Source organism: Engraulis encrasicolus, chromosome 11, assembly GCF_034702125.1.
Source record: "Engraulis encrasicolus isolate BLACKSEA-1 chromosome 11, IST_EnEncr_1.0, whole genome shotgun sequence".
NCBI lineage: Eukaryota > Metazoa > Chordata > Actinopteri > Clupeiformes > Engraulidae > Engraulis > Engraulis encrasicolus.
In genome coordinates, this window is record NC_085867.1 from 37,375,405 (window position 1) to 37,403,310 (window position 27,906).

The following is a 27,906-nucleotide window of genomic DNA, read 5'->3' on the forward strand; positions in this document are numbered from 1 at the left end:
ATATGGGTCTTGTCTCACACCTCTACACAAGTTTGCGCAGGTCCCCACTTCAGCTCCTCCTCACTGCCTGTCCCCCCACTCCTCACACGTGGTGTGTTAGTAGAGCAAACCGGTGCGAGCTCATCGTCTCGTTCATATTTGTGGCCGACTTTAAATGCGCTGTATTTAATAACACCCACATCGTGACAACAAGTTCTCGCTGACGTCCGTTGCGCAACGTCGACGCTCGCAATGAAGTCGTATGGGCTTAGTGTCTGTGTCACTGTGTCGTGTCAACCATGTGATGTCTCCGTCACTGGTGCCCTGTACCAATTGGATTGTGGTAACCAGTCCCAATAGGATTGTGGCTTAGCCGGCCCTTTTGAAAAGCCCCTGTTTGAAGAGATTTGTGTAGTACTGTAGACAGATAGCTCCTCTCCTAATTGTGTTACCTAAAGCTGTGTAAATGTACACACATGAACGGTCTAATTTGGTGAATCATCGTAGCCCCATAATGCACACCACTAGAACATCACATAGGGCCTTTAGTAATGAGGGGCTCCTTATGAGTTGATCATTGGCACTGTTAATAGTAAAAACAAAGTTAATGCAATATTGTATAAAAGACTCACAGAGCTGAGGGGCATTGGGACTCAGTCATTAACTTCAGAGCTGTACAGTCTAGTACGTCTACGGCTCTGATTTACTTTACTATGCCGCCCCCTGTTGGTTGTCTACTGTAGTCACAGTTACAGTTTTTCATCATAAATAATTCTGCTGTGTTGATTTTTTTTTTGTAACTATAACAACTACTATTTTACCTATTACTTTGGGTTGTGTACCCAAAGCGTGTGGTAGGTTAAAGCAGTGGTTCCCAACCAGGGGTACGTGTACCACTAGGGGTACGCGAGCAAACTACAGGGGGTACTTGGAAGAAGTGTATTGATAACAATTGTATGGAATATATACACATTGGAGATAGAGGAAGAGATAGGGTAGGGAGTTAGGGGGTACTCATGGCATGACAATAGGCTTAGGGGGTACGCAAGACGAAAAAGGTTGGGAAACACTGGGTTAAAGGATACCCTGTTTGACTGTGGTGTGAACATGTTGTGTGCTGTTATGGATCCCTTCACGTGTATTTTTTTTTTTTACAAAAAATTAACTGCCTGTTGCCGGGGTTGGCGGTATCAGGAGCTTCCTACCTTTTTCAATTTAGGGTCCACTTGGAATCTCACAAATGTTTGCAGCCTACCTCTGATCTGCTAATTAAGCAATGCAACTCAAATTAATGAGTCAATCAACTGCCACTAGGGACTTGCAAAGTTCTGGCAGATGAGTCCTTCTGCTTTTGAAAGATACACTCGGCAAATATCTAGAATTTATATTCATATACATATTGTTTTATACACATTTGTTTTGTTTTCACATAGAGACACATTGTTTAGATTTTTAGAAATTAATTTCAATGCTCAATTTCTTTCGTGGCCCACAGGTTGGGAACCACAGAGCTATATCATGCTGTGAGTTATCGTTACATTTTGCATTGCCATTCAATGTAAATAAAATGAAAATCCAATCTTCATAGTCCTAGACTCCACTGCGCCTGTGTGTTACACAATGAGTTTTATACAACACTGTCCTCTGCTGGTTATTCTGTGTAATTGCTGGGGTAAACTGTACAGTAGTGCTACCAAATACTGTTTATTCATTGGTAATCAAGATAAAGCCTACTACTCTACAGCACTTCAACAATAATACTTTCGTTTTATACAGCGCCTTTCAAAACACCCAAGGACGCTTCACAGAGTGTTGTGTTGGAAAGTGTGAGTGTGTGTGCGCGTCAGTGTGTGAGCATGTGTGTGAATGCATGTAAGTGAAAGTGCTTGTGGGACTAGCAGCCATAAGCCTCCAGGAAGAGATGTGTCTTAAGGTGTTGCTTAAACATGGCCAGTGAAGGGGCATTCTGGATGTGGTCAGGCAGATTGTTCCAAAGAATGGGAGCAGCAACATGGAAGGCTCTATCACTGGTGGCCTTAAGCCTGGCACGAGGGACGATCAGCTGGCCCTTGGAAGAGGACTGCAGGGATCTTGAGGGGTCATAGGGGTGAAGGAGGTCTGTGAGGTAGTGGGGTGCCAGACCATGGAGGGACTTGAAGGTTAGGAGGAGGACTTTGTAGGTAATGCGTGACTTGATGGGGAGCCAGTGAAGCTGCTTGAGTATGGGGGTGATGTGCTGCCAGGGTCTAGTGCCTGTTATGATCCTGGCAGCAGAGTTCTGGACATATTGCAGTCTGTCTAGGGCCTTGTTGGGTAGACCAAGCAGGATGGCATTGCAATAGTCCAGACGGGAGGAGATGAAGGAGTGAGTGAGCGTCTCCGTAACTGTCTTAGAGAGTGAAGGCCTGAGTCTGGAGATGTTTCGGAGATGATAGAATGCCGATTTGGTGACTTTTTTGATGTGGGAGTGAAGTGAAAGTGATGAATCTAAGATGACACCCAAGTTACGTACTTCAGGGGATGGGGTGATGGTGCATCCATCGATGTCCAGGTGGAGATCTCCAAACTTCAATGCTACAAAGTGGGATAAAGTCTGGTCTCCTAAATTGGCATGATTTTCCTATTGAACCCCTGAGTCTCCTAAAGGGACATGGCAGCCATATGATGGCTGATTAAAACATTGTTTCACATTGATTCTGGAAGGAACTCCTTATGAACAGTCTCTTCCTTATAAATACTCACTGTTTCTACACTGTGTGTGACTTCTGGTTCTTCACTGTGTGTGTGTGTGTGTGTGTGTGTGTGTGTGTGTGTGTGTGTGTGTGTGTGTGTGTGTGTGTGTGTGTGTGTGTGTGTGTGTGTGTGTGTGTGTGTGTGTGTGTGTGTGTGTGTGTGTGTGTGTGTGTGTGTCCGTGGATTTAGGTTTGAGTTGCACTTACTTAGTATGCATGGCCTTAATGCAAGCATGCAAGTATGGGGTGTATGTAGAGGTGAGGATTGTGTACAAGAATGTATGTGGATGTATATGTAAAGGAGGGCAGTCATTGGTAAGCGGTTAGGGCGTCAGACTTGTAGCCCAAAGGTTGCTGGTTCGACTCCCGACCCGCCAGGTTGGTGGGGGGACTAATCAACTAGTGCTGTCCCCAATCCTCCTCCATGACTGAGGTACTCAGAGCATGGTACCATCCTGCTGCACTGCTCCCTTTCGGGCACCATTAGGGGCTGCCCCCTTGCATGGGTGTGGCATGAATGCAATTTTGTTGTGTGCTGTGGAGTGCTGCGTCACAGTTTCCCACACAGTTTGGGCTTTCCTCTTCTTCTTAAATGCTGTGTATGCATGTACTATGTACTTGTGTCTGTGTGTGATATGTGAGTTGCAGAAGAGCTGACCAATTGCTGAACCTGATTAATTGACTCGTCTAATGTGAAGAGACCGCAATCTAAATCTGTTTGTGTTTCGCAGTGTGGATTTAACCCTACATCTGTTTGTGTTTTCCCGAAGGAATCCATGGAGATGACTGGCACGTTCAAGCAACAGAAGTTTCAGCTGGTGGCGAGCGGCTTCAACCCATCCGCCATCGAAGATCCCCTCTACTTCCTGGACTACGCGCAGAAATGCTACGTGCCCTTGACCTCTGACGTCTACCAGTCCGTTGTGGAGGGCAAGTGCAAGCTATAGCTTCGCACCGTGTCGTCGCTCTGTCCATACAATCCACAAAAACAAGAATACGAACTACGGAGTGTGTATGCAAGTGCAAGCTATAGTAGCTTTGCACCGCATCACTCCATTAAAAAAAACAACAGACAAACAAGCATGAAAACGAACGAATGAACAATCAGGACGGACGGACAGACGGACGGATGCAAACAGCTGCGATATCAGACGATAAGATGGTGGCTGGCCACGGCACAGACGGAGGAGAGAAGCCTTTTGTGGGGCTGCCAGGCGCATTTTGTCACGTTGTATATTTCATGGGGAGCCAAAAGCGAGCAGCCTTTTGAGTTAAATCCCATTTGTGAATAATGAATGGCACCGTTTCTATTGTGTGTGTGTGTGTGTGTGCGCGAGCGCGCGTGTGTGTGTGTGTGTGCGCACGTGCGTGTGCGTGTGTGTGTGTGCACGTTTGTGTGTTTGTGTGTGTGTAGTGTGTGTAGTGTGTGTCTTTGCCTCAGCCTGGGCCGGAATCACTCAATAATGAATTAGCAACAGTAAGAGGGTTGCAGTGACTTGCTCTGACCTTCCAGCCAAACTGGCAAGAGATGAGAGATGTGCGTTAGGCTAAAGGTTGGACCGTGCAGTGTGTGTGTGTGTGTGCGTGTGTGTGCGTGTGTGTGCGTGTGTGTGCGTGTGTGTGCGTGTGTGTGCGTGTGTGTGTGTGTGTGTGTGTGTGTGTGTGTGTGTGTGTGTGTGTGTGTGTGTGTGTGTGTGTGTGTGTGTGTGTGTGTGTGTGTGTGTGTGTGTGTGTGTGTGTGTGTGTGTGTGCGTGCGTGTGCATGTGTGTGTGTGTGTTCATGTCTGTCTGTCTGTCTGTATCTCCTCTGCCTATTCCACACACTATCACTGTGTCCTCCTCACATTACATCCCTGCCTGTTCTAGCTGCTATGACAATATCTGATTATGTAAAATGTAACAATACCATAAAAATATCATCATCAAGAACAAAAAATAATACACTTTGCTAAAGTATTGAGTAGGCTATACAGTACCCTATACAAGATACTCTACGTATACAAACATACAACACAGTGAATAACTGATGCGCAACTATGTGATGGCGGGTTTAAACTTGATTCATTTGTGATTTTTCTGTACTATATGTAATATAAAAATATTCCAATGTGCTTGAATTTTCATGCCAAGATAAACTGTTAAAAAAAAAACGATGAAAATGTTTTTGTTTAGAATGTTCTTACGACTGTTGTCGTGAATTACGCCTATAGTTAGCCTTGCAGCGGTTACTTGATACCAAACGGTAAACTGTGCACAGTCCCCAGGCACCACGATTACGATGGCTTTACCTGGCTGACGCCAGATGAATGGGTTTTGCCTTGCTCCATGAACTTTCATCTAGACCTTTGCCATATGCATAGGTCTGCGAAGGCGTGGTTTTATAAACAAAAAATGAAAAACAAATCCTTGCATGTGATTGGGGAAACTGCTTTTCTGACATTTTAATGAGGTGCTTCTTAAACTACTTACATATTTGAAAATGCAGTTGAAATGACAGAATCAATGGCGACCGCCGCAGTTGTTTGAAACAACTGTCATGTTTCACTTATTTTCCCCTTCTCCATTATGTTTAAACCGTATGTAAACTCCGGCGATGCTAATTGGTTCTACTGCATGGCGGCTCGGGAGCGGGGTGAATTCGAAGGTCCTCCAGACCCCCTTGTGTAAGCTCACAAAGCTGGGGTGAATTTCTCAAAACCAAAGTTGCTTACTACGTTAGCTACTTTGTTGTTTTCGATGCATTTTCCCATTGGCAACTACCGAAGTTGCTAACAGGCTAACAACTTCTCTTTTGAGAAACTCACCCCTGAGTGGCAATGCACAAGGATTTGCTGAGAGCCTGGCGGCTATGGACCTTTCTCCACATGGCATCACACACCTTCCATTCAATGCATTCAGAGCAGGAATAAGTTGCATCCAGTGGCATAGACATACAGTATACAAATGTACGCGCCACTGTTTTCTACCTGAAACTGGTAGTTGTATATACCTGCTTTGCTTCAAAATAACCTTGATAGAGGGAAAGCATGCACTTGCCCCCAACCCCCCCCCCCAACCCCCCCCCCCCCCGCACACCACACAGCTTCAGTAAAGAAAGAGTTACATTTTAAAAGTTAGACAATAACACAAATATCTGTACTTGAGACCTGGGAGTATTCTAAGAACATGGAGAAGTAATAACCCTGGCTAAGTCAACCTACATGAAGTGGTAAACCTGTTAGATAGCCCACATGAGTCATTTAGTTCAGAAAATGAGGACTCTCTTCGATGAGTACGACTAACCACTACCGCAAGGTTAACTCAACCTTGGTTACTATTGTACCAGTTTCCTGAAGTACTCCTCTGGAGATTGTGTGGTCTGTGTTTAGTGTTTACTGTGTAAAAATCTGAAATGTTGCAATATTACTGACGATAGTGCCTTTAGATTTTCTGTTCCCACCCCCTTTCCGTGGCTTCTGGTATGAAAAAGTTTAGTCTTTGCACATTGTAAATAAAAAGCTCGGTTGACTCTCTGGGGAATCTTTAAATCAACAAAATGACAACACCCCACCACACCAGAGTCATGTATGTTTACGGGTAGCAACTTCTCAAAACACTCAAGACTTAACGCAACACTAAACATTTTTTTTAATTTCGGCTTCTATAATGGCCAGGAATGAATGTCCTCTGCTAAATGTTGACTAACCTGAGACTTGCTCAGCCCCTGTATGCCGACAACTTGCAGCCGTGATTTTTCATTTGACTACATGTATCACTTACTGTAGGTGACCAAAAGAAGCTTAATTTCCCCAGTGATTAGTTATTTGGTCATCTACGGACTTAGAAAAATGAGTCAATAGCCTTAAAAATGTTGCCCAGTGTTGCTCTAAGAACTACACAGCACCTGTACTTCCACAGTCATCATTCCCTGTTAATAACATTGTCTCTTCATCATTATTATTATATGCATGTGATGCATAAGCTTGCATTGCAATAAGAACAACCAACAAACGTTTTGCAGGACATATCCCCCCCCCCTTGATTACACTGGATCCTTGGGCAGTATGTGTGGATGAATGGATGGCAATAGTTGTTGAATACAAGAGGCCACAGCTCAGGTTGTTGTTTGCAGCTTGTAAAAATACTGTCTGACCATTTGAAGTGTCTGTAATGTGCTGAAAGATCTAAGTCTTCTCTCATCTGTGGTTCTTTATGGCTATTTCTTTGGGGGGATTTTTTGTTTGTTTGTTTGTTTTTTCCCTCTGGCTGGGATTTTTTGTATATTGATGATTGCACAATTAATTTAAATGCGCTGGGCATTTTTTCATTTTTTTTTCAAGAGCAAAGAACCTTTGATGCGGAGTATAATATTTTAGCATCTTATTTAAAATGCAAACAGGCTATTGGGGCCTTGTTTGTATCTCAAAGACATTCAATTATTCACATTGTGTGTGAATGTAATTCAAACCCATGTCCAACACCGTTGACCAATCCCACTATTTGCCATACCATAAAACGCTATTTGTAACATACTGTATGTGTACGTTATGTCATGAATCATTTAGTCTTTCACCCCTGTGATCATTCCTGTTTTTATTTCTTTCTGTTCATCATTGCATCTGATTTTTTTAAATATTATTTTTCTGTCGTCTTTTTTTTTGTCTAAAGGGAAATTTTTCAACAAAGTTTTTGTTTTGTTTTAAAGATAATCCATTTCAAGTAATGCATACTAGAGCATTGCAACATGTCCTGTAGAATTCTTAAATGTGATTCCAGCAATGACAAGAAATGACTGTGAGGACAGAATGGTGAAATTATTATGTTATGCATTGGTGCTGTTGGTGATTAAAAAAGTAAAACAGACTGGATGTTTGCATTGTGTGGGTAAAGAGTGCCTTGTACGTACTCAGCAAGACTACAGTAGGCCTTCATCTGTAACCCACATAGGACAAGAACAACGGAACATGTTACAGTTACACAATAGGCCTAAGCAGGGCCTGCATCCAGGTGCTGTGTCTGTCAGGGCTTACAGGGAAACACTCGGCAAAAATTACAGCAAGTCCGTTGGGGGGGAAAGATTGTTTTGCCCTCCAAACTTGGGGACAATATCATGCAATGTTGAGTTCGGGCTATAGTAGGCATTGGCAATCATGCACTGTGATAAACCATGTCAAATATGGCAAAGATATAGCCTGGGAACTCCCATACTGCTTTTAGTTCTACACAATCGTTTCGATCTGAAAGACAGTATGGCGAGGATGACTCATAACGTACAAGATCATGGGATCTGTGTCATAATGGCCAAGCATTCCGACCTTAACAGTTTCTCTGCCCAATCAGAGAGCAGGGCAGTGTGTCACAATAGCCAAGTATTCCGGCCCCATACGGAATTTACAATAGGCAACTCCCCAGACCTAATCTCACTTGTGATTAGGTCTGGTGTTAACCAGGCAAGCAAAGATAGGCAAGGGTCGCCAATTTTTATGAAACAAACAAATTGTGGTACATTAATGTGGTAGGCCTACATAACTGGGATGATCCGAGTGCTGTTTTTTTGGTTGGGCTGATAAGCCATAAACCAGCACATCAGAAATGGGGTTGGCCAATTAGTTTGTCATTCCTTTTCGGCCCAGGAGTGAAACCCAATAACATAGTAACAACGTGCTGACAGCTTGTTACAATGTTGCATTGTTACAATGTACTGTAGGCTAAATTGTGATTATATTCTACAATGTCAGCAGTGCTGACTCACTTTCTTGAGGGCTACTAGGACTACAGTAAGGTGGGCATACTTCGAGTGAGTCAGAACGCTAGTTCTAGAACTAGTTCTTCAGAAAAAAATGAAGATATTTATTTTGTTGCTCTTTCAGCCAGACAACACTCCACGCTTGTAGACGTCTGTCGAAATTCAACGTCACGTCAATTCGTACGCGTGATAGGCTGAGGTGACGGATATTACCCGCCCACATTCTCCCACCAGTCATTTCTGCATCATGGCGGACGCACACTGCAACAATAACCATGTACCGGTTTTGTTTTCATTTTCTGCCTTCTCTCGTCCTTCCTCTGTGCCCGTTGGCTCTGGGCACGAGCTGCTAATTCAGAAATTCCTGTCAATATATGGTAATCAGATTGATGTACATCGCAAATTTGTCATCCAGTTGTTCTCCGAGGAATGGGGACAATACATTGATTTGCCGAAGGGATTTTCTGTGTCCGAGAAATGCAAGCTTCGATTAATTCCTATTCAAATTGAGGTAAGATCGTGTCTTTGTATCTCTTAGTCTATTTTGTGTCCACCTTACTTTTCTGCAGAGCGCGTAAAAGAAAAAAAGCAGAACTGAAACCGAAAGACCTTTAACTTTGGCAGGCTCACATGCACTCAGTGAAGACAACTGTTGCCTGTCAAGTTGCATGCCTTTGAAGGTTAATGTAACGTATTTGCTATTCATTTGTCAGGACATAGCCTATGTATTAATTGCCCAATGCAAAATTGCACAAGATGAAATAATTCTGAAGCTTCACCATACAGCCTGACATGACTTTCACTTTATAACTTTGCTTTGCTTTAAACACATTATTTCAAAAGCTTTAGGCCAGCCTAATCATCTCTGGACCGAGTTGCCTATATCAGTGTTTTTGTTTTCCATTCTTCTTAACCTTATGCAGCCTCCAGCTGTTTGACGCATACATCAGAAGGACATTGTTTATGTAAACACTTCAAACAGTGGAATATCAAAATGGCGTGCTGTTGTGATCAGTAGGCTGAAGCCATCAACCTCAGTCAGTTACTGGTTTGAGTGATCCAACAAAATGGAATATTTAATCCTGTAAAGCTTACTGGACATCTGTCTCACAGAGGCGGTGATGTGATGTGAAGTGGCTGGCGACAGCTTTCATCAGCACCAGTGCTGTGTGTGCGTTTGTGCGCGTGTGTCTGTGCGCGCGCGTGCGTGTATGTGAGTGCATGCGTGTGTTTGTGTGTGTGTGCGTGTGCATGTGTGTCCTCGTTTATGCCTGCCTGTTCAGTTATTTCAATCCCCTTAATAATTGAGATTTGCCTATTTTTCAAAATTGCTATTAAAATTGTTGTGTTTATACATTTAGGAATACTGTAAGTTGTGCTTGTAGTAGTTACTGCATTATACACTGCATATCAAAACAAAATATTTAAACACTGTTATGGTTTGCGGCTTGCCTTATTTTTGTGTCAGTGTTGGGCGGACTAGGTGGTGATGGTGGGGGGTAAAGCAAATTAAGATAAAAAAGTAAAGCAAATTAAAATAAAAAATATTTAATGACATGAATTGCTACATTAAGGCAAAATAAACCAAAAACAAGCTTAACTAGTAATGCACTCAGAGAGTGCAGACCTCTGCATTTGATAGAACATTTGATTATGTTACGACGTCTTTCAGCCTTGTTTTGTGGAATTAGAAACTGGAATGTCAAAATTCGCCCTATCCCGAAATGATGAAGAATCTTTTTTTTTAAATCCTGGATCTGCATCATGATCCGGATCACCACCAAAATTCTATCACTTGTTCCTTTTGTCATTTCCAATAATTGAAAAAAAATTCATCCAAATCCGCTCACAACCTTTTGAGTTATCTTGCTGACAGACAGACAGACAGACAGACAGACAGATAAACCAACGCGACCGAAAACATAACCTCCTTGGCGGAGGTAACAATATCTCATTACTCAACAAGCTTAACAATATTACTCTATTGTACTAAACTATTGTGTGTCTGATGGAGGATCTAATGTGACTGTGTATAGGCCTATATCTATTATATTTCCTGTTGTCTTTGGAAGGCTTTTGGGATGCACCAACTCCATTGAGGGTAGTGTAGTGTGTAGGGCTGTAACGATACATTAAACTCACGATTCGGTTTGTATCACGATTTATGACCTACGGTTCGATACACCCCACGATTTCACATTTGCCAACATTTTGAAATAAAATCATGAATAAAAGCTATGGTAGTTTATAGGTAGAATAGGTTACACGAGGCTACTAATACTTTTGAATGGTTTAAATATAACAATGAGGACGATTTGAAGCTCGGAAGCACTATAACTTCATATCATGTGGTTGTTTTCTTGGCTGATGGGTAACAAAATTTTGAAAGGACGTATCACGATACTGCCTCCTTGTATCACGATTCAGTATCGTGACTCTATGTATCGAGATTTCTCGGTTCGATACAATATTGTTACAGCCCTAGTAGTGTGTAGTATAGCACAGCCCATGTCAGGGGGGCCTTAGCTGAAATCCACTGGTATATAGCAGGCCGTGTTAAGTTTGGGAACCCCTGGACTAGACTAATGCAATGTCAAACTGCTTTTCACACCTCTTCTCTCCCAAAATGGATGTATTCTCAATCTCCTCAAACATAGGGGAACCAGTGCCTGGGGTCAACTGTAGCCTATAGCTACAATCCTCCTTTTCCATGACATTTTTTATTATTCTTTCAAATCCTATTGCATATTGTTGCCTGGTGGAAATCACAACTGTTCTCTCTATATAAAAGATTAGTAACATATGGTGAAGCTCTCTGTCACAATTGGTCCTTGGAGGTCAATCCAGCAAGGTCACAACCTGGGGCAGGGCACAGAGACTGTGTGGAGACTGTACGTGGTCACGTGGGGGGAAAAATAATATATACGCATGAACGTTGTACTGAATGCAGCATGATAATGCCATTTCCATCCATTTTTCCAGCCATAGTGGAATATTTGAGTTAACGTGACATTAAATGTTTAGCTTCGGTATTTTGGTGGTGAGAGAATAGGGTCGCAGTGAGACTCGATGTGGTGCCTCTGCCAAGCCACAGTCTTCACCATATACAGTAGACTCACTCAGGTATGAAGCAGCTTGAAAATGTATTGCATTGAATCGAGCGGGTCGCGAAGGTCAGGGGCAGTAAGAAAGGCAGGACAGCACAGCACAGTAGGTCATTGGACATGGAAATCAAACCTATCATTCAGATTTTAGCAGTTCAGCAAATATAAAATGGCTCTTGGCTCCGCAGTGCCACAAAATAAATAGAAGAAAATGATTTTATTGATGAAAAACATATTTGAAGTAGTAGCATTGACATCCAAACGATGCAGTGTGTATTGTGCAGCTATCAAGTCTTCCCTCAGTTGTTAATCTTGTCACATCTTTTTCCTGTTCAGGTCACTGTCCTTATCTCTTACACAGTGATAGATTGTTATGCTGCTCAGTGCTCGCAAAATTGAAATGTTGTACTGAAGCCTGACCTTCAAAATGGCATTGTAAATCACATTGCCACTGCAATGTCCATCAACAGAGCTGTGACCTGAAACCAGTTAGAAAGGAGTTAGAAGCTGGAACGTTAAAATTCGCCCTGTTCAATTTGGTCTCTAGGGGCGTGTAGATTTCTAGGCTAACAATGCTGAAGAATCTTTTTTTTTTAATCCTGGTTCCGGTTCGTGATCCAGATCACCACCAAAATGTAATCACTTTTCCCTTTGGTCATTTCCAATAACTGTACAAAATTTCATTCAAATCTGTGCATAACTGTTTGAGTTATCCTGCTGACAGACAGACAGACAGACAGACAGACAGACAGACAGACAGACAGACAGACAGACAGACAGACAGACAGACAGACAGACAGACAGACAGACAGACAGACAGACAAGCAGACAAACAAACAAGCAGACAAACAGACAGACAAACACTACCAAAAACATAACCTCCTTGGTAGAGGGAATAACGTGCACAGAGAACAACACACACACACACACACACACACACACATAGACACACAAACACACAGACACACATGGCCAAAAAGCATACACACAGATCCACACACACTGAGACGACCAGGCTTTCGAGGCGAGGCTATTATTCCTTTCAGAGATATGCCATCTCTGTCTTCCGCCGGCCCTGTGCTGTGATGAGACACAGTAATCCATCATGGCTGCCAAGGGTGTCAAGATTGGTTGATCACGCAGTGGGCATCAGGTGTTGGTATGGCCTGCCCTGCAGATAGATAGATAGATGAGGCAGCTTCCTGCCTGCCTGACATGGGCATTGTACCGAGACGTGTGGTCATCTGGTTTCATTTCCTGACCCCAACAGTAATTTGCTTTCCTGCTTTTGCCATCCTGCTTTCGACCATTCTGCAAATGATGACAGCATAATGTCATTATTACTTGCATAAACCAGGCCCAAATTGTTTTATTGATAATGTCTATTGGGTTATATGATTTATTTATTAACTTCCTGTTTGTCATCCATGTAGATCAGCACGCTGGGGAACATCTCTCCTTCCACCACCGCGTTCTTCTGCTGTGATATGCAGGAGCGCTTCAGGCCAGCCATCAAATACTTTGGGGACATCATCAGCGTGGGCCAAAGGCTGGTAAGTTGGAACACGCTTTACATTACATTACATTACATGGCATTACATTGCACTTAGCTGACGCTTTCATTTTATTCAAAGCGACTTACAGTTATTATTTTTCAGGGTATTGGTTACATTCCCTGGAGCAATGTGGGTTAGGTGCCTTGTCTAACCACGTATGTAGGAAGCAGAGCAACCTCACACCTGCACGGTGTACAGAACAATCACTATTCATGATTTAGTGGTTTAGCTCTGGTTTGTACATCTACAGTAAAGAGAGATTGTGAAGCCTCCAAGGCACATAGAGCTTCCTGTTCAAATTAGAACTGCCCCAACAGCATCATGTTTTTGTAAAGCAATTTAAAGCAGCTTTAGTTTCAACTGCCTTTGTTGTAAGTTAGTTACCTACTCTCTAATACTTAATACGTTCCTTCATATTTCACTTCTCTCTTCTCTTTCTTTTCTCTCAAGCACATTGGATGACATATGATAATATGCTATTCAAATCCCATTGCTATTGCTATACACGGTAAGGATTATTATTAGGTAGCATCCCTTACGGTAGGGACACATACACGCGAATTTGCGAACTTTGCCATTCATTCCTATGAGAGAGGCGAAGGCAAGCGAACAGGAGCGAAGCGAAGCGAAATTATTAAAGAAAGTTTAATGTTATGCAAATGAGGAGCGAATTCGCCTACCGCGGCCCAATCAAATCAACAACATAACTGTTCCATTCCATTTGATTCGCCGCGACGACCTGATGACGGTTGGATTTCGCCTCTCTTCGCTTTGCTCGCTTCGCCTCCTATGTGTCCCTACCGTTATTGATCTCCTCACTTGATCACTCTTGCTGCCCCAGCTTACCTATTGCTTACATGATTCAATCGAGGGCAACTGTGGGAAGCAGACTTTGCACGAATGGGATGCTGAACAGATCTCAAGTCTCTGATCCTCTTGATCCTTCATTTGTCACACATCTTCCATGAAGAACCCCCTGAAAGTACACACACTGCACGCGAAAAAACACCACGTGGAAGGGTTTAGAATTTAGAACCGGCGGTGCCCTTTGAAGCTCCCACTTGTGTTGTAATCAAAAAGGGCCCGTGTCGTGCAAGAGAGGCTTGAGAGTGTGTGAACAAAGATGTCCACTGTTGTCGTGTATGTATGCATGTCGTGAGCACTTTGAAATGATACAAGCCACCCATCCACACTCTGCATCCCCGCGGATTTGTTTATCACACACCTGGTTTATTTGAAGGTCCATCACTTTGGTGGAGGGAAAAATGTGGTTTGCCTTGTCAGGGTTTCGATGTGAAAATGTCCAGACCCTGGAGACTGCCTGGCGAGTGTTGGGCAGGCAAAGCTATCTCCAGGGATGAGCGAGGCAAAGACGGGGATGGAACTATAGAGGTGGGCAAGCTGGGCATTATCCCCTTGGCCCAGGGCCCTCACATATATTTGGTGGTGGCCCTATTATGACCTTTGGCAGGCTGTATGGGGGACCCTATCAATTTTGCCCTGGGGCCCTGTGTGCAATTGTTCTGTCACTGGGTAAAAAAGAAGAAACCCTGATGTGGCTGGCTGTTGGCATACAACAAGCATACAAGAGTGGATTGTCAGATTGTGCCTTACACACCTGATGTGAATTTGTCCTTGGGGGAGGGGGATTTGTCACATTCCCTCTGGTTTCCTCTCCATTGTTATCATCATCACTTCCATGCAGGCACAAGGTCTGACAATCAGCTTCCTCAGGCGACTGCAGATGTACAGTAAGTCAAGCTGGATGCGGATGGCTCCATCTTGGCAGAAATACTCTGACGCTCTATTCTTTTTTAGCATTTTTTTTGGTTTCTATTTTTGGATAGGAGAGTTATAGAAAGTGACAGGAAATGAGTGGCGCAAGAGATGGGGGAAGAATCGGGAAATTACGTACCTCGGGTTGGAATTAAACCCAGGTAGCTGCAACACTACTAGTAGGATATTGTTTATTTGGAACTATGTCATATCAAAACGACTAGTGTTGTAATTACATCCATAAGAGTACTTGTACTTCTACTTTACACATCTCTGCTCGCTGCTCTTTTGTTGGAGACGGTACCTCAGGAAGCCAGGCCACAGTCTCCTCCAGTCAAGTCAGAACCAGATCTGATTGTCTCCTCACCCTGACCCCCTTTTGTCTTTCTTTTTTTCCTCTGTGAAGAGATTTGTTGGGGTGCCGGCCAAAGCGATAGTTTTACAGCCCTGGGTTGTCTGTCTTCAGGGGCCTTCTCTTGTGTCCCGTTTCCTGTGTGCAGCGAGTCCAGTTTCCCCCTTCCCTCCTCTTCTGCACTCCCCACTCCCCACCCCCCATTCCCTCTAGGCCTTCAGCCTGCGGCCAGCCAACGGTGACCGAGTAGTCCACATACTATTAGATATGCTTCTTCACACAGGTGACACTATCAACCCACAATCACGTAATCACATCCCATGGTAATTGATGTAACCTGCTACTTATTACCTAATTACATGTATGGGATGCATAAAGCGTAAATATCGTGGTAATAATAATACATTAATAAAAAAAAAAAAACACTTTTCCCCTTCCTCTAGGCCTTCATCCAACTGCCAGCCAGCGGTGATAAAAGTAGGCCACATAGTGTATTAGATATGCTTTTTCACACAGGTGACATTATCCACCCAGAATCACTCAGCTATTATTACTTAATTGCACGTCTGGAATGCATAATGCATATATAGGTGCTATCACAGCAGTAATTGGGAAACGGCAATACGAAAAATACTGATGGACTGATGACGCTGATTTAAGTAATATACGATTGCCTTTATATATTTTGGCAGGAACCATATTTAACGTCATTAACCTGACAGGGAGATCTGTTGTGTCCGGTTTTGCAGCGTTAGCTTTTTTCCACAGATCGTGAGACCAAATGCGGACTGCTTTGAATATCATAGAGCATGCATGTGAGTCGTTTTGGCCTTTGTCCTAATGTGTAGTGCCACACCAATTAAGCCCGGTGGCAGGACAGTAATGTGTTAAGACACTTGTCACATTGAATGAAGCGTCACCTCTGTGTCACCATGTGTCCTTATCTCGTGTCTGTCTTGTCTCTGCCACCTTCAGGGGATGTGTCTGCTTTGCATCCTCGTCATCGTGCTGGAGCAGTACCCTAAGGGACCGGATGCCAACTCACCTTCTCTGTCTGTCTTCTGTTTTCCCATCGGTTTTCTCATCTACAGTATCTGCCTCTCTGTCCTGTCTTCTCTTTGCCACCTTCAGGGGGTGTGTCTGCTTGGCTTCCACGTCATCGTGTTGGAGCAGTACCCTCAAGGGCCCGGATGCCAACTCACCTCGTGTCTTGTCTGTGTTTTGTTTTCCTTTTTTTTGTGTTTTTTATCTATTTTTGTATTTATGTAAGCTGACAGACACCTTATTTTCCTTCGAGATTAATAAAAGTATTCTACTACTCTACTCTACTCTGCTCATCCACCTGCCTTTCTGTCCTGCCTTGTCCCAGCTGCAGGGGGTGTGTCTGCTTGGCATCCCCGTCATCGTGTTGGAGCAGCGCCCCAAGGGACCCTAGGCCACCTCAATGTCCTCATCTATAAATAACAATAACACGTTATCTGCATGTGCCTTTCTAAACACTCAAGGTCACAAGAGTGGACATCTGGAGGGTCTTATCTGTCTTCCACTATCCCATCTCATGTGCCTGCCCCCCCATCCTGTCAGAGCAGTATCCCAAAGGGCCTGGAAGCTACCTCAGCAGGGCTGATAGTATTCAGGCTCCATGCCTGATTTCAGGCTTGACAGAGTTTGCGAAAATAAAAACATTGATAATAATTAGCCATTAGGTTATTCTTATCTCAGAAAGTGTTACACGTTCAGGGTTTTCTTCTACTATCAGGCTTGAATAATGGTCATACACAGGCTATTAAATATTTGAATAATGTGTCAAAATAGGCCTATGTTACGTCACTATGCAGTATGTTGTCGTCTTCGTTAGAGCAGGGGAAAAAGTTCAGGCTCGGGATTTTTTTCCACTATCACCCCTGCCTCAGTGTCATTCTGTGTCCTCATGTGATTATAATACATTTTATTCGGAAGCGCCTCTCTAAACACTCAAGGCAGGGCTGATGGTATTCAGGCTCAGTGCCTGATTTCAGCCTCGACAGAGTTGATTTGCTATAATGAAATTGAGATTTTTTCGTATTTCACAAGGATTTGAAGGTTCAGGCTTCGGGTTGTAGTACCATCAGGCCGGTCAATCACAAGTGTGATCTGGAGCGTCTTGTCTGTCTTGCACTTCCCCATCTCATCCGTCTGCCGTTCTGTCCTGTCTTGTCTCTTGTCCAGCTTCAGGGGGCGCGTCTGCTTGGCATCCCGGTCATCGTGTCGGAGCAGTACCCCAAGGGCCTGGGCGCCACGGTGCAGGAGATGGACCTGACGGGTGCCAAGCTGGTCTTCCCCAAGACCAAGTTCTCCATGGTGCTGCCCGAGGCGGAGGCCGCCCTGGCCGACCTCCCCGGTGTGCGCAGCATCGTGCTCTTCGGTGTTGAGGTGAGGTTATTATTACTTATTATATGGTTGTGACGTCATCGGTCGAATGCTCCATTCATTTCAACGGGGCTCCCCAACGTTCGAACGTCTGTTATTTTTCGATAACGGACGGGTTGGTCTATAACAGACCGCTGTCAATGGCAACAAGACTTTTCACTGGTAAAGCGACTTTTCAACAAGACTCTAATCAGCTGCTGTGATAGACTACACCTGTTGTCCTGGCTACCTAGCTGTTGCCTAGCGGTGTTCCACAACGGCACTGTTTTGTTTTGCGCAGCAACAATCTTAACATTAAAGAGGCCTAAAGAAATGTCCCCGCCATGTGTGAATCTTTTAAGTATATCCATATAATAAGCGGGTTAACTTTCGGCGAGTCGGTCGCTTTGTGGAATAGCAGCACTTCAGAGAGAACAAGACCCCTCCGCTCCGCGTCGGGGTCTAAAGATTCTCTCTGTCGTGCTGCTATTCCACGGTAGCGACCTTCTCGCCGAACGTTAACCCTTACATAAAACATATTAGTGATTTGTGTTTTGGGGTCCGCCCTCTTCTAAGGCTGTGGAATACAAATCAAATTTTGATTATGGTTGCGACTTTCATGCCAAACGATCTCCATAATCGTTTGGTTGAGTTGAAGCAATTAACTTTCATCCCCGGTGTACGCTGCAGGTTGATGTACCATATCAATGAGTCATGATTTGGGTCCATCATATTTTACAGCATTGTGCTGTTTGGCATTTCTACGAGCACACTTACACACACTTTATGTTGACTCTCAACTTAACTCAATCAAATCATCTTGTTGATTCGACAAAGTTAAATTGAGTCAACAAATGTTTTTTTTTTTTACTGTGTACCATGCAGTGATTTGTGCTTGGCCTCCACCATCTTATATTAGGCACCATCATGTGTTTTTACACAGTTTTACATTGCACAACAGAAAGACTCTGTAGGATTCTATGGGAAAGACAATTTTCTTAAATGACTTTCCCTATCGAAAGGGCAATCCATGGAAATAAATTCAATTTTTTTATTGTCTGTATTGTGACTTTTCCTGTTTTCCCTGTGGAGTCCTTGTTTAAGTGCTGTGAAACACAATGTGTGTTCAAGGATTGAAGGATTATCATGGGCTGCGGAGGCAATCGGGGTTTTTTTTCTATTAAAATGCAATTTCAGCTAATGCTATTATCTAATCACTAAAGCTGCACTCACATCTCTGTCCTAGACCGTACATAATCTTGTCACGATGAAATTATTGGAGATTAACTCAAGCAGACACCACATTGACTTTCCATTAAGCTTAAGGGTGTTGAATTTTATTCTGTGGACATTAGCAATGGATGGTGATGTAATTTTCATCATGACTGGTTTAACACAAGTTATTAAATTGTGCAAATTGTACAGTTTGCCTATAATATAGGAGGAAGAGGATTTTTATTTTTTGTCCTGAAGCACCCTTGGGGGTTGTATTGGAATACATATGTGCACTGTGCACAACAAAGTATGATGAAGAACAGGATCATGTTCACTGGTGGAATAAGCATATGCCCGTTCTAGTAGTAGTCGTTTACTGTATATTCAAAAGGGAAATGGTATCAGCACTCTCTGCCAATCATTACATCATACTGCACATGTAGTATGTTTGCTAGCAGTTTTTGTGTGTTTAATTTTTTTGTGCGCTAGCAAAGGTCAGCACCACTACAGCAACTAATAATGCCCACAGGGCAGGTTATAACATAGATCTCTCTCTCCCTCCCTATCTCTCTTTCTCTCTCCCTATCTCTATCTCTATCTCTCTCTCTCTCTCTCTCTCTCTCTCTCTCTCTCTCTCTCGCGTTCTCTCTCTCTCTCTGTCTCTCTCTCTCTCTCTCCGTCTCTCTCTTTCTCTTGCTCTCTCTCCCCCCCTCCCGCATCTGTTGCACAGACCCATGTGTGTATACAGCAGACTGCCCTTGACTTGATTGGCCGAGGCTATGAGGTTCACATCGTAGCGGATGCCACTTCCTCCCGGAGCATGATCGACAGGATGTTTGCACTGGAGGTGGGTGCAGCTAATCTTCTCTCCCAACCTTTGACTCCTATCGTGTGTAGAGAAAATGAAGATCTGAGTTCCAAAATGCAATAAAACATCCGCCCCTTATGAACAATTTTCATAAATCTTCTTTTTCAATCAGATTTTTTTACAACAGCATCTGGGTTAATGTCATCTGATTATGTCCATACGAAATTGAAACATTGAACTGAGAAACACAATAAAAATAATTCATTTTTGAATATTCTGAAAATGGAGGCATTGTGTTGTGGAAAAGAGCTTTTCAAATATGATTTTGCAAGCTTGTGTATGAAATGGAAGTCTCTGTAGTCGGTCCACCGGTACCTTTTTGCAGAACAGTTATGTGCCTTCTAACATACAACATGGAATCATAAAGGATATTTTTTTGTCAAAAAAGGGAGTCCAAGGCACTCTTCTTGTGGACAAATATTTAAAAGCCTTTATTGAAACATGGCTAATAAGTTTAAAAATATGGGAGCAGAGACCCGCGTGTTTCGGCGCAAGCCTTCTTTAGGGTCGCTCCTGCTCAAACAGGAATTCCTAATTTTTTTTTTATATTTATTTATATTTTTTTGTATCTAGAAAAAGGAGTTTCATAGTACTTGTCTATGTGAATAATAATGCCCTCTTTGAGGTCGTTTTTTCCCTTGAAATGTCTGTGCCTGGAGCTCGTCATTTCTCCCTACTTTTGACTTCTATCGGTTGGAGGAAAAAAAATGTTCATGTAAATATCGCTACGCACCAACACTGATTAACACGCCTCGCTGATTGCAAGTGTAAATAAAAGATTTAGACATTTCTGTTTTTTGTCCTTGTCTTCAGGACCTATTCGATAAACTTTTTGTATGAAATATCTTGTGTTACCAGAGACGAACATCCCGACAAGTGTTTGTTCCAGGCAATTCACTAAGAAGATCATAATAATTGGAACAACTTCATAGTAGTTTTTCAAACCACATTCTCATAGTTCACATTGCTCAGAAAGCAACATTGTAAGCAATACAGTAGCTCTACAGTCTCTCTCTCTCTCTCTCTCTCTCTCTCTGGAGAGCATGAAAATATATTGCTTGATGTTGGAATCTGTGGCCCACTGGAGGTCTTCAAAGGCCTGCTGGCTGCTTGGTTGAAAACTTGTATACTGTAAGCTAATTGATCATATTGGCCGTTTTACGACTACATTTGGGGGGGGGGGGGGGTTCCGTGTCACATGATGCGAAGGTGGATTTAAATGTCTAGTAGGGGGTGGGAGATTAATGTTATTCCCAAGAAAATGTAAGCTGAGTGGTTGATATGGTAATATAAAATGACTTGACAGCAATTTAATAAAGGAATATTAAGGCCCAATCTCAATTCACCCCTTGGCCCTAGGCCCTTACCCCTCCCCCTCCATTTTGTGTAGGGGTAGGGGGTAGGGGTATAGTTGTTAAGGCAGAGGGGTAGGGGTAAGGGGGAGGGCTTTGTAGCCCTAAAAAAGGAGGGCTTTGGACAGGCAGACTCCGTTTGGAGGGGTAAGGGGTAGCAGGCGCGGAATGGCCGTCGGGAGATCGGGGACTTGTCCCCGTGGGCCGCGGCCGTGAAATGTAATAATGTGGCCACTCTGACTAGCCAGTATTTATACCGTATACCAGACGGCAATACCTCACTGACGGTGTCAAACAGTAAATTGGCCACACCCCTTCTCTACTGATAATTTTCACACACCGTAGATCGCGGAAGTTTACAAGATCTTAGTAACACAGTTTCGTTTTCAGTATTTGAAGAACCTGTGATATGTATATTGGTTACCAAAGGATGGAAATATTAATAAATTATGATTTATTTTCCGATTTCCACACGACTGTTACAGTTTACAGTCTTTCCAGTCCAGATTCACTTGCTCTGTGGTTATTGACTTGGGTTACGAACAGACTCCACCAAGTGGTAAGGAAGAGAACTGCACCTAACAGAAGAAATGGGTTTTGTTTTGATTTGTTAGACCTACCAGTATATCTCCTTATAGTCGAAATATTATTATTATCATACATATATTTATATGTGGTACATTTAGGATGTATGTAGCCTATGTCTGAAGAAATGGAACAAAATAATTACCACACAAGATTCTGATGTGACCAGTGCTGGGTGTGTAGGCTAATAAGCTGTGGATTAAAGTAGAGTGATTGCAAGAAACAAAGACATTTGCTGCGACGAAGACAGCGTTTTAAGGTAGGCCTACACCGTTTGGTTATACATTTTGTTGACTTATGGTTGTGGTTTCAAAGTAGCTAAGTTTGGCTTATTTGCTGCATGGTGGGTTTATTGCACAATGTAGACAGACTTTTTGTAAGCTATAGGCTACTATACTATATTTTGTAAGCCTACTCTTCTAAAAATCCCCACACTCAAAACTTTGTGCCCATGCTCATCCTGTCTTCCTTAAACGATATTTCAATTTCAAACTGTCAAAATGACAGTGGAGTGCACATTTGCATGGAACAGTAGCGTGATGTAGCCTAACCTAGTAGGCCTATGAATGCTTTGGACTGTGATGATGACTCCAGTGGTGTAGTCTACTTTTTGAAGTGGGTTTACTGTATATTTGAGCATTTTTTGATTGTGTGTATAGGCTACTGTATATATTTGTGCTATTGTAAATAATGGATCAATCAATTTTAAGTGGGTATACTGTAATCCCTGAAATTTTGAAATGCGTGCGTATACCTGCGTTTTACGTAGACTACACCACTGGCTGTGCATTTCATCAAGGTGTAGGCTACAATTCTCCACTTCAGGTTGATATTTTGACAACACTAATGTCCACATGTAGTACGACTGCAGATTTCGTGGCTTTTGTCTTTTTGGTTAGGAAACCATGTTGTTCGCTTAGTTTTTTTGGGTTTTTTTTTTTTTAAAGAGGGCCGCCAAGGGGAAAATTCTCCCGGTGGGAAAAGGTGGGCCACTCCGCCCCTGAGGGGTAAGGTTAGAAAAATACAAATGGGATTGGCCCTAAATCTCTATATGTCTCTGTCTCTCTTTCTGTCATTCTCCCTCTTTCTGTCAATCTCTCTCTCTGTGTATCTGTATCAGCGTATGGCTCGTACCGGCATCACCGTGACGACGAGTGAGGCGGTGCTTCTGCAGCTGGTGGCGGATAAGGACCACCCCAAGTTCAAGGAGATCCAGAACATCATCAAGGCCAGCGCCCCTGAATCAGGCCTCCTCTCCAAGGTGTGAGGGACCCAGGGGTTGGAGAATGGTGGACAGAGCACAGGGAGGGTTAGGGGGGTAGGAAGGGGAGCTCCACTCAAGGGTGGGCACACAGGACAGGGAGGATTAAGGGGTAGGTGGGGGCCGGGTATATAGAGGAGGGTTGCACAATCTGTAAGCCAATTAAAACGGCTGAAGAACCATTTGGAGCATGCATCTAAATTAACTTTTTTCGTCACCTGCCAAAACGGCTAGTAGATGTTATAATCATACCAGCAAACATACACTCACTAATGGGTCAAAGTGGCTAGTAAGTTGGTCTTCTTTACCAGCCAAAGTTAAGTTTCACCAGCATTTGGCCAGTTGGCTGGTGTTAATTTAGAGCCCTGATCTTGAGCATCAACGTTGTAAGAGCCACAGGGAAGAGGTAAGGGAAAGAAGTATTAGGTTTGTGGGTCTTCGGGACAGGGTAAACGGCAAAGAGGGGTTCCTTAAAGCAAACTGGACAGGAACTTTTGGCATAGAGAGAATTTGATTGCATTAGGTCATTGCTTTGACAAACCACCTTGCTTGCACATCATCACACTGCAGCATCGCCAGGTCAATTTGCACATGCTTATTCACTCAAGGTAGACTTTGTTTTTTATTTATGAGTCTTTTGATTTGGTGGTGATGATCAAGTTGAGCAAATCAAGGCTTCAAAATCATCTCTAGACATTAAACGGCGAGCTACTGGTAGATCAATCAATCAAGTTTGATGAATAAGCCTAGATAGCAGTGAGAGACCATGGGCTTATGTGAAATTGTGTCGTTGGCTACCGTCTGACTTAAAGCTTAATGCTTTGAGTAAAATTTTACCCAAATAACCGCTTACCACATGGATGGCTATGGAGACAATCGGTCCAAAAACATCCCCTAACATGTGGCTTGAAGTCATTCACTTCCAGAGTTGTATAAAGTAGAAATAGAGTACTGCTACATATGTAATTGCAACACGTATAGTATGCTGATGTTACATAGCTTTAACTTTGTAATATCACTCAGCTAGTGTTGTAATTGCATTCGTTAACAGTACTACTTCTACTGTATAAAACTCACACTACCCTACCAGGTGGTTTCCAACAGGCCCAATGCCAATGGGAGGTGTATCAAAGGCAGCAAAGTAACTGGAAGAGCAAAAAGACTTGCTCATGTTTTCTGTAGAAATATACTCGAGTGTTTTTATTATTCTTTTATATGTTTTAGTCTGTTAAAAGATACACTATATTGGGGTTCTCTGACTGCTATTAAATCATTTGTACATGTGTACTGTACGTTGCATATCATAAACTTTTGGTTGCACCATTTGGTGACTGTTGTCTGTTTAAGGTCAACACACGTCTTAGGTTGTACAGTTGTTAGTTCTGTGGGAGTATTTTTTTGTGTGTTTGTTTTGATGTATAAGTATCTCTTGTTTTGTTTCTGTTATGTTGCGGAATTTGAAAACCCCACAGAATAGATCTGGCCTTCGCAGTTTTTGCGACACGTAGCCTACCTCTGCAATGTTTTGGCGTTAACCTTAAGTCACTGATCACTGAGTCACTGTAGATTTAAATGGTCAAACCTGTACCTTAATTTAAATCATTTTCTGCATTTTCTTGTCTCTTTTTGATGTATGTCTTGATTGTGGCAATTTAAGAGAATCTGTATTGGTAGAGCACCTATGTATGACTTGAAAAATATATAGCAGTATGAAAAGTTACTGTTTAGATTGATATGATATCTGGAAAAAAATGATATTTATAGTAGACTCTAATGGAAAAAAAATCCAAATGTCTCCCTAAAAAAACTGAAAATGTTACAAAAGTCAAGGAAATGTTACTGTGTTGTGGTTTGGCGATTAATGTTGGTTGTTGCACTTCCCCAAAATGCACTAGTTTGCTAATCTAATTACTTAGAAATGACACAGCTTCTCCCTTCGAAATCAAGCATGAGAAACTGTGTGTGTGTGTGTGTGTGTGTGTGTGTGTGTGTGTGTGTGTGTGTGTGTGTGTGTGTGTGTGTGTGTGTGTGTGTGTGTGTGTGTGTGTGTGTGTGTGTGTGTGTGTGTGTGTGTGTGAGAGTGTGTGTGAGAGAGTGTGAGCTTGTGTGCGTGCATGCAAGAAGGAGAGAGGAGATACAGAGTGTGCGTGCATGCATGCGTGGGGATGATCTGCTTTACAGATGTGTTGATCTGGTGTTGTGTGTGTGCGTGCGTGCCGTCCGTGCGTGTGTGTGTGCCCGAGGGGCATTTCCATTTTAATTGTAATTGAGGGAAAAAAACACACAAAGAATAAACTCTGGTGCCTATTTATGACTTGTCTGAAGTGATTGCACTCACACCTCTGAATGGTACTGTACTTCACGTCCTGACGATATCAATTTGTGCACTATTTAATCAACTGTTTTAGGGGGAAATTGAATCCTTTTTTTTGTATGGACAAAGATGAATAAATGTTTATACACATGAAATACGTCTGTGTAGAATCTATTTAGAGCGTAATTAAACGAAAGCAATGGAATAGCAATCTTTGTTCCATGTCAACATGAATCTTCCAGATATGTGGCGTTGCGTGCGGCTGAAGACTTTTTCAGGTGAAGGCGGTGGCACGTGGCCCAGTGTGAAAAGGCTTTAATTTATGTACTTGTTTTAGTTGATGCGTGTCCAGTGCAGTGTAGACGCTCCCCAACTCAAATATTTTTCTTGGAGTCGGCCGGCACATAAAAAGTTAAACGTCTAGCCCTGCGCAAGGTCCCGTAATCGGTTATTTACGACGCTACCAGAATGGGGACCTAATCTTCCCGAAATGGCTGTTTAACTCAATTTGGTTTCAGCAGAACTGAGGCATTACAGGAGAGTTTGTTAGAGAGAGACGTAAGAATATACACAGCTCACATTCAACGTTCACACATCTTTCTGCCATAACTCTCTTAGTGGAGGAAAAAAAAGTTAGTTGGAAGTGTCCACATTCACACACCTACACGCTGTATACTATACGTTATATGACATTGGCAGAGAGACGTGGTAGTGATATTTTAGCACAGAGTACTGCAAAGGACTGATGGCATGTTTTCAACTGGCCTGGTGAGGGCACCAGTCGCCCAGCGTATTGCCCTGGGGGTCTGCTGCTCAGACTGCTCTGCACACACCACCATCTGTTCCTGTTTGTCTACTGCTGGGATAGCACAAGTTTGTCAAAAATCGGGGCTACTAAAAAACAGCAGATGTCCATTTTGACGCCATGTGTTGAGCTGAATGCAACATCTGAACTGAGCTAAGTGCAAGTCACGTTGCAGGAGGAAAGAAAAAGTAAAAGAAAAAAAATATGGGAAGAAAAGAAAAGAAAAGAAAAAAGCAACAGCAACTGCTGTTAAACAAGTGTTGGCAATGCCTCTGAGGTGAACCAGCGCTGGTTGGAGTTCTTTGGCTGAACTTCCTCCCTTTGAAAGACGTTATAGGCCCAATTCACACACAGTTCAGAAGTGGCTTCTTCTTCTTGCCTTCACTCATCAGACATTTGGAATTGGCAAAACAAAATCTTAACGATCCATTTATTTGTTTCCCTTCGTTTAAGCCGCTTATTTTATCAACAAAGACTGAGCCAGCGCTTGCTTGCTTGCTGCAGCCAATTACCACCAACCTTCTCATGTCATTGGGGGAGAAATATTTATCTTTTCGTTTGTGTTGTTGTGTTTATTGTAGTGATTTGAATTCAGTCTTGTTTAATTGCTTCGCTCTTGAAAGATCCTTTCCCTCTTAGGTGGCCTGCAAGGTCTGACCAGATCCAGGGTTTTGGGATTGATTGTTGTGTGGATGTGGTTTCCTGTCAGCAGTGGAATCAAATTCTTCCTGGTCTGTCAGAGAGAGAGAAAGACAGAGAGAGAGAGAACAAGATGGAGAAACATAGACCGGAAGTTCTCAGGCAAGGAATCAATGCACATCAAAGACCTCAGTTTACCACAGAACAATCAGGCCAATCAAGGTTTAATGCATAGTCAGTTCTCTCTGCAACCTCCCTATGCAATATCTCGGGTTACGACCACCAGTTTGGGATCCACTGGGTTATTAGCCATTCTGACTTAAAGGTCCTATGCAATGTCACCACCAGTAGGCCTACTCTATGGGCAAGCTCTGTCTAAAGCAAGTCATGAATGGACACATTCACCATTTCGCACAGTACATGAAAGTGAAGTGGACAATAAGATCCCACAGATTAGAGCAGATTTTCAAGCATCCTCTCTCCTGTGTTCTGCAAATCCCCCATTAGGTCCGCTGCCAGCCCAGCCAGCGGCACCTCCAACCCTGGGTGCTCTTGAACATCTGCTCGCCAGGCATGTGTTGGTCCAGATAGATCCTGACAACACCCCCCCCATTCCGCACACCCCTCCCCACCACCCCTCCCCACACTTGTGTGCACTAGCAACACATTGCTGTCACTGTGGTGTCCTTTGTTGACCACACACTGAAGGAGCCCTTTTTTGTTATATTTTTTTAGTCGCTTTCAGCATACAGTAGGGTGAGCTGGATGGCTTTTATTTTCATTTTTTTCATGGAGCATAGTTGAAAAACCTGTATTGAAAAACCTATTCTTAATAGGCTTTACTGTTGAATGTCAGCTACTGGTAACACCTTTTTGTCTTCACGTATTATATTACCAAATACCGGTACTTACTCTCTGCATACCTTTTTTTTCTCAAGAGAATGGAAAAAAGGAGGCGCACACAAGACTCGTGTGAAAAAGTGTATTGAAGCCGAAATTAAACAACAGAAGTCTAAGGTTAACTGGAGAAACAGACGTTTCGGAGCTAGTCCATTCTCAATGTCTCCAGTAGGTACCTTTTATTTTATTTTTTTAAAGGGACACTGTGTGAGATTTTTAGATGTTTATTTCCAGAATTCATGCTGCTCATTCACTAATGTTACCTTTTTCATTAATACTTACCACCATCATCAAATTCTAAGTATTCATTATGACTGGGAAAATTCACTTTTCATACATGAAAAGGGGGGTCTTC

At 42.9% G+C, this 27,906-nt stretch overlaps 2 protein-coding genes across 2 annotated transcripts in view; both read left to right on the forward strand.

Moving 5' to 3' along the window:
- Window positions 1-4,696, forward strand: part of slc27a6 (solute carrier family 27 member 6) — a 41,942-nt gene extending 37,246 nt beyond the window's left edge. The window contains exon 10 of the mRNA XM_063210541.1: window positions 3,482-4,696. Coding sequence (XP_063066611.1) covers window positions 3,482-3,658 — 177 coding nt within the window. The 3' untranslated portion in view covers window positions 3,659-4,696. The remainder of the gene's footprint in view (window positions 1-3,481) is intronic.
- Window positions 4,697-8,682: 3,986 nt separating this feature from the next.
- On the forward strand, window positions 8,683-25,362 carry isoc1 (isochorismatase domain containing 1). The gene is made up of 5 exons (XM_063210542.1): window positions 8,683-8,947; window positions 12,974-13,093; window positions 17,433-17,636; window positions 19,558-19,674; window positions 22,753-25,362. The coding sequence occupies exons 1-5, from the start codon at window positions 8,684-8,686 to the stop codon at window positions 22,897-22,899; spliced, it is 852 nt and encodes a 283-aa protein (XP_063066612.1). The 5' UTR covers window position 8,683; the 3' UTR covers window positions 22,900-25,362.
- Window positions 25,363-27,906: the final 2,544 nt, after the last annotated feature.

Bases quoted from the DNA above. Each gene is read 5' to 3' on its own strand.
- isoc1 (XM_063210542.1), top strand. From the start codon at position 8,684: ATGGCGGACGCACACTGCAACAATAACCATGTACCGGTTTTGTTTTCA. The intron at 17,637-19,557 runs GTGAGGTTATTA...TCTGTTGCACAG, and splicing joins TCGTGCTCTTCGGTGTTGAG to ACCCATGTGTGTATACAGCA. The intron at 19,675-22,752 runs GTGGGTGCAGCT...TATCTGTATCAG, and splicing joins ACAGGATGTTTGCACTGGAG to CGTATGGCTCGTACCGGCAT.